Source organism: Bidens hawaiensis, unplaced genomic scaffold, assembly GCF_021521415.1.
Source record: "Bidens hawaiensis isolate Kalapana, Puna unplaced genomic scaffold, B.hawaiensis_p1.1 tig00033210_1, whole genome shotgun sequence".
NCBI lineage: Eukaryota > Viridiplantae > Streptophyta > Magnoliopsida > Asterales > Asteraceae > Bidens > Bidens hawaiensis.
The window spans coordinates 113,190-120,733 of NW_027505284.1; the positions used below are offsets into that span (position 1 = coordinate 113,190).

Sequence of the window (7,544 nt, forward strand, 5' to 3'; positions counted from 1 at the left end):
TATTTAAAGCATACCAAATAGGCATATTCACAAAATGCACCTTGGATCTGTATATATTTCAGCCATTCTTATGCACACTTATAGCTAGTTTCATTCTTATTTAATTTTAATGTTTTTCATCTATATAATCCTTAAATCATAAGTAATTGAAGGTTTGCTATAAAGCTTTCAATTTACATGGTTAGTTGATAATAGTAAATGTGTATAGTCATTAAGTTAATGATGTTATGTACAAGCCTAATAATAATAATAATACTATATGTGTTTTGTCAGGATGAAACTTGTGATGCTCAATCCAAAGAAGCTGCTTTAATCGAGCCGTTGAGGTATCCGCAAGCCTTCCTAACGAGTTCCCGAGTTTTGTGAAGTCTTTGTGTCCTTCAAATGTTACCTCTTGCTTTTGTTTTGTAAGTTTCTTAATCCTTAACTTATGATAAAAGTATGATCACTTGATCATATAGGTTTTAAATTTAAATTCTATGTGTGATACATATATGATATTGTAGAGATTTTGTTCAAGTCGAACAAGCTTTTGGAGGCGAAAAATAATGTACTCGCGAAAGCACAAGAGAACGAGAAGACACTGTGTAAAAGGCTGTCTGCGGTTAGAGGAGTGATCAAGAATCTTGATCACGAGATTGAAGCTTTGAAGCGAAATGGCGAGAATCTTGAAGCAGTCTTGTGTTCTTGGAACATTTTTAACGATGAAAATAAAAGAAAGTTTATGATACTTTCTGTATGAGAGAAAATTGTGCTTGTTAAATGTTATTCAATATTGTATTTTAGGGTTTATTTGTATTTAGGCTACGAGCGGAAGATAGGTTTCTCTAGGGTGTATCGCTTGTATATATATTGAGGGTTCCGGTTTTTTCCTAAGTACGAATTGCAGTCGTTTTCCAGCAAATTGTTGTGTTCAACTGTTCATGTTTAAGTTCTAGTCAAGAAGTGATCGTTGTCACGTGCCAAAATTTTTTTTCCAACAAGTTAGATACGATTAACATCTATGCTCCATACCGTCCACCCTTATCTATCAACTAAACGTTACCGATATAATTTGATTAGTATTAGAGCATATAGGACAATGAATGTGATGTTATGTAGCGTATAATGCAATGAGTGTGATGATATACGACCATACAGAGCAACAAATGTGATCGTATCCGCCCATATAGAAGTATATGACCGTATAGCATATTTATCGCCCATATAGAAGCATAAGACCGTATACACCCACATAAGAATCAATATAAGTATATTCCTCCAAAAATGTTGTTCCTTATGCTATGTGTAGTGGAGGGACTATAAATTGGGACGAATTACGACACGTGACGCCCAGTCAGCAAGCAAAGGGTTGGTTTTTGTTTCTGGGGTGTAATTGTGTTGTAGCCCAATACACACACACACATATATATATATATATATTACACACACATTATTATAATAATAAACATATAATTTAATATAAACACAACAGGCGACGAAAAGAAGTCCCCCCCCCCTCTTTATCGCCCCTATTGTCGCCGCGGGGTGGGGTGGGGGGGGGGGTTCACTCCAAAAATCGCACCAAAATCTCGCCAACTACACACTACACACGGCCTTAGGCTTTACCCAAAAAAATTAAGTATTATCAAAATCAAACACCATAAAAAAAAACCAAACCATGCAACTACATATTACTAACTCCATATGATCATATAATCTATTACAAAACGCGTTATATCCCATCCTACCTGTACATTTCATGCAAAAACACCAAACCGCGCCTTTCACCCTACACGACGAGCCTAACCCCCTCCCTCTGCGGCCGGCCCCAGTCATATATACATTATTATTATTATTAATATTATTACACAAAGTCACAAACTCACTCTTACATTCACTGTCTCATAACCTTGATCGTCTCATGCGTTTTAAATACGACGACCGCTTACCTGTGGTTACAAACGCCTTCCTATTTTCAAACTTAATATCCCAACCTTCGATGTTTTTAGGGACGCATACATCAAACAACGCTTGTCCAAGAACACTGTGTGGGTTCAGGCCCGGTGGGCTACCTAAATGGACCGTTGTTTTTTGTTCGTCTTGTAATGAGCCTGATTCTTTAGTGGTTTGATACTCGGCTGAACTTGGTAGGAAAAAGTGGTCGTTTGGGCCGGTTGCGACTCGTCTAAGGCTTTGGTTTGAATCAACTGCTGCTTTTTGGAGGTCGCATATTAATTCGCATATTTTGTCGTGCATGCCTTCCATACCGTTTCGTTCACCGAGTTTTTGGAGTTTTTGGTTGAATATTGAAACCGAGTGGTCGAGAAATTCGGTTACAGCTGCTCTGTATTGGATGGGGTTGTGCTTGTAGTGACCTATGACAATTAAAAAAAATATTCATAAAATAAGTGTCTGATTGGTTTAGATTAGTGGGTCAAAACGGGTAAATTATTAAACGAGCTCGATTTGCTTGTGAGCTACTTGAGATGGCTTGCTATAAGCTCGAATCGAGTTGGGCTTAAACGAGCTCGATCCTGAAGTCATGCCTATAAATAAACAAGCCCGAGCTGGCTTGCGAGCCTATAATTATTTATATAACTTTTATTTAATATTTTAAATGCATATTTGCATAGTAATTATTATTATGTACTGTATAAAATTATGACAAAAATAACTGACTAATATATATATTATAAAAATAATAATCAAAATACATACAAAAAACGATTATAGACGTATACAAATTAAATAAATAATAAATGAACAAATCCGGAACTTGAAGAATTACTCACAAGCCAATCTCGAGCGTTAAAAATAGAGCTCGAAACAAGACGACCTCAAGCTCTACCTTTAGTAATAAAAACGAGCTAATTAAATGATAAGGGCAAGATCGTCAATTGTCATATGATTAGGATTAACAATGAATCATACGAGTTCAAAACTAACCTACGTGAGGAGAGACCTTCCATCCAATAAGACGAACATGTCCTCCTAATCCTTGTACTTGTTGAGCAAACGCGCAAATAATCGGATAAGGGGCAAGATCGTCATTTTCCGAACACAATATAAGAAACGGAGCACCCAAACCCTATACATTAAAAACATCATAAAAATGAGTGTCTTTTAACAATTTCATAACTCAAATAAAATATTATTAAAAACTTACAACAGACGAGTATAGCGTTTGCCAGTACTCAGACCGGTGGGACCCGAATCTAGTAAGAAACATTGCATCAAGACCGGACGTGACACCTTTTGCAACCATTGATACTAACTTTGATGAACCGGGCACGTTTAGAATGGAAGATTGCAGTGCCAACCGAGCACCCAAATCACTGGTCACGTTGACCGGACCCGAGTCATACATTTGACCAGAGATGCAGGTCATGATTAAACGACTATCGTCCTTCACAAAAATGAAAAATTAGTTAAACTTTGAAAAACATAAAAAATCTTGAAATTATATATATATCTATATATATATATATATGTATATAGGGATGATAAAAAAATGTTTAAAAAAATTATAAAACAAAAAAAAAAACAAAAATTTTTAAAAAGTAAAACAAAAACCAAAATTCTTATATTTCATTCCGGTTTCATAAAAAAAAACTTCGTGTTATACATGTGTATAATTTCATTTAATCTCTAGTTACGTAATGTACACATATGTACATTATCATTTACCTTAAATTGTACATATGTGTATAATAAAAAAAAACATGTATGTATATATATGTACATATTATACATATGTGTATAACTTAGCTAAACCGAGACGTTTTTTGTTATGAAACCGGGATGATAAATAAGAATTTTGATTTTTTTACTTTTTTCATTTTTGCGTTTTTTTACGTTTTATAATTTTATTAATTTTTTGGGTTTTTTGTAGTCTAAAATTGTTCTCAAAGTTCTCAGTTTCAAAATAGTTCTCATGATCCTGATCCTATATATGTGTGTGTGTGTGTGTGAAATTATATACATACCGGATTAAGATGTGCTTCACATGACGTTTCAACGATCTGCATCGTCATAAGTAAATAAAGATTTATTCGTATGATAATAAAGTTCTAAACTTTAATATTGTTATGTATAAGCAAATTTTACCTGAAGAACCTTGTACATACAAGCTTGTGAACCGCCAGAAAAGGCTGCAAACACTAAAGGACATGGTCTAGCCCTCAATTCCTAAAGAAAATATGTTAATATATTTGAAGCCGATTTCTAAAAAATAAATATTTTCTATTTGGCATATAAAAGTTAAAAGAGCGTAATTTAACCTGTAAAAGCTCGTTGAGAACGGAAAACGCAAGTGACGTGGTGCTCTCTGGAAAAAATCTGCACATATTAGTTGCATTTAGAGATTTTGAGAAGTAAAATTACAAATGTGTTTAAACAAGTAATGTTTGATAGTAATAAGTTGTAGGTGTTAAATAAAGTTATCATGTCTTTAATATATTGATTCTACAATACTAACTAGGGGTGTAAACAAGCTGAGGAAGCCCCAGCTCAACCAGGCTCGAGCTCGGATTGTTTAACTTTAATTTACACAGAACTCGGGCTCGGCTTGTTTCGAGCTCTATCTTTAAAACTCGAGCTCAGCTTGTTTAACTTACACGGACTCCGAGCTCGGTTCGTTTTGAGCTTTATTTCTAAAGCTTGAGCTTGGCTCACGAGTAGTTTTTCAAGTTTAGTTTGGCTTGTTTATTATTTTTATGTACGTTTTTTTTAATTAATTATTATATATTTATCATTATTTTTACATTTTAGGCAGCTCAAGATCGATAAGTGAAGCTCACTCGTTTATCAAACAAACTTATTTTTAGGCTCGAGCTCGTTAACCTCAGCTCAATTCTAGCTTTTGCAACCCAATCTCAAGTAGCTCGTGAGCATAACGGCTCGTTTACACCCCTAATGCTAACCAATGCACTGAAAACCGAAAAAGATGGAAACTTTTTCACTATACTTAATTTCTTATCCCTAAATGTGCAAAAACATCAAATATCAGTCGACATATCAGTTATCGCTTGAGCAGTGGCGAAGCTTGGACTAAGACACCCGCCGGGGGGGGGACTTAAAATGTATAAAATTTTTCACAAACGAAGGGGGCCAGGCTCAAATTTCAGCCGAAAACAGCTAAATTTACACTACGTATAAAAATTTTTACCCGAAAGGGCTAAATTTACACTACGTATAAAAAATTTCGTCCGAAAACGACTAAACTTTACACTAAGTATAAAAAAATTTCGGCCGAAAACGGCTAAATTTTACACTACGTAAACAACTGATTTTACACTACGAATAAAATTTTTTGGACGAAAACTGATAACTTTACACTACCACGTAAAAAACAGGGGGGGCGGGGCCACCCCGGGCCCTAAGCAACCTTTTCCCTTGGCGTTGAGATATCGTTAATTTCAATATCATGTAAAATTAATATACATAGCAATTTAACACTAATAATTCAGTATACTATCCTCTTACCGTTAACAAATTATTCTTTTGCAACTTGCTAAAAACACTAACAATCGTAGCAAGTAGGAACTGATTAACACTTAAAACACTAACATTGATAATTAAAAACTAACTGATAATTAAGACTTGGTCCAATATCTCGGTACCGATATCCTGAACGATATTTTGACATACCGATATTAATAATAAACCGTATAATAATAATAATAATAATAATAATAATAATAATAATAATAATAATAATAATAATAATAATAATAATTTGTTAACCAAATTACATAAATAATAAGCTCGTTTAGGCTCGAGTTCGGGCTGGTTTAAGCTAGTCGTAATTCTATCTTTTTTCAGGGTCCTTTGAATGTATAAAATCAGAATCTAAAGTATCAAATTATATATATTATCAATTCATCACATACATAAGAAGTATATAGGAAGAAGAATAGTCTGTGATTTCTTTTTGAAAAAGAAGAACTGGCTTTCTTCGAATTTGAAGTAATAATACTATCCCAATTATGACACTCATGGAGAAAGAATCTTAATAAATGCAAAGAGGAAGCATCTTTTATCCAATAGCGAAGAGCCTGAACCAAGATTTCCAGATGAGCTGGGTAAGGTATTAGTATATCTAATACATAATTTAAATGTGAAAAGTTGTCCTCTAAAAAAGAAAATATTGAATGAATTGATCGTAAATTATCGGATTTCACTACCCCTTTCCTTTCTAGGGAAGATATTAATCGCAGAGACAATGGAATTTCCATAATGGTTGAAGAAACCTCTGACATTACTTGCGAATAAAAACTCTTGTTGTGTCCCAAAAATGGAGTCTGTTTATAATCATTAACATAAAGAATAAAATGATTCTGTTGATACATTCACTCTTTATTACATAACACTTAAAAATAATAAGAATAATAATAATAATATCAATAATAATAATTATTATTATTATTATTATTATTATGGTTACAAAAATATAAACTTTACTTGCGGATTGAGGAACATAATTTAACTTACACAAAGCTCAAGCTCGGCTCGTTTCGAGCTCTATTTCTAAAGCTCAAGCTCGATTCGTTTAACTAACACAGAGCTCAAGCTCGTGATTAGCTTTTCAAGCTCGGGCGTCTAAACTCGTCTATTATTTTTAATTTTTTAATGCATTCCAATTATATATATTATCATTATTACATAACACTTAAACATAATAATAATAATAATAATAATAACAAAACTAAATAAATAATAAGCTCGTTTAGGCGCGGGTTTAAGCTAATTCTATCTTTTTACAACCTTTGAATCTATAAAATTAGAATCTAAAGTATCAAATTATATATATGTACTACCAATTCATCAAAATTCAAAACCAATAATAATAATAATAAAAATATAAACTTTACTTACGGATTGAGAAAATCGGAAGCAACAATAAGCGAATTCCACCCACAAGACGAATACAAATCCACGTAATCATTCAATTGAATTGAACCCCAACTGAATATTACAACAATTCCTTTGAAACCATTATTATTATTAATAATATTATTATTTCTGAACCAGTTAAAGGTTCCGCCGGTGCCACCGGAGGTCAACATAACCTTATCCAGTGTTCAATTGGTTGAATAATATTATTATTGTGGTGGTGGGTTAGACTATAGACGACGGTGATGATGCGGCTATGTGATCGCTTGGCCGAGATTGATTTTATTTATTTATTTATTTATATGTTTGTTTATTTAATGGCGTGGCAATGTGGTCGTGTTATTATTATTGTTATATCGTTATGTCATGTTTTTTTATAGATAATGTAAACTAAACTTTTTGACGATACAAAATGGGGAATATTCCTCTATTGGTACTAGACAGCCAGTGTTGTAAAAATCGTTAGTGGTGAGAATTAAAGATTAATTAAGAGTAATCGGAATTAATCCGGATTGATCAGTTTTATATATACATGCATACATTTTTATATGTAGTTTTCAGTTTTATACATACGAAACACATTTTGACCGGAAAACTCGTCGGAAACCGCTGATTTTGGATGGAATCTCAACGGAAACAGGCGATTTAGGCCATAAACTCATCAGAAA

General features: G+C 33.2%; 1 protein-coding gene across 1 annotated transcript; it reads right to left on the reverse strand.

The window, feature by feature from the left end:
• Positions 1-1,673: 1,673 nt before the first annotated feature.
• On the reverse strand, positions 1,674-7,077 carry LOC143612098 (uncharacterized). Its single transcript, XM_077086163.1, has 7 exons — positions 6,859-7,077; positions 4,263-4,320; positions 4,090-4,170; positions 3,969-4,004; positions 3,149-3,388; positions 2,929-3,070; positions 1,674-2,357 (listed from the first exon to the last, which is right to left on the reverse strand). The coding sequence occupies exons 1-7, from the start codon at positions 7,047-7,049 to the stop codon at positions 1,885-1,887; spliced, it is 1,221 nt and encodes a 406-aa protein (XP_076942278.1). The 5' UTR covers positions 7,050-7,077; the 3' UTR covers positions 1,674-1,884.
• Between the last annotated feature and the right edge of the window lie 467 nt (positions 7,078-7,544).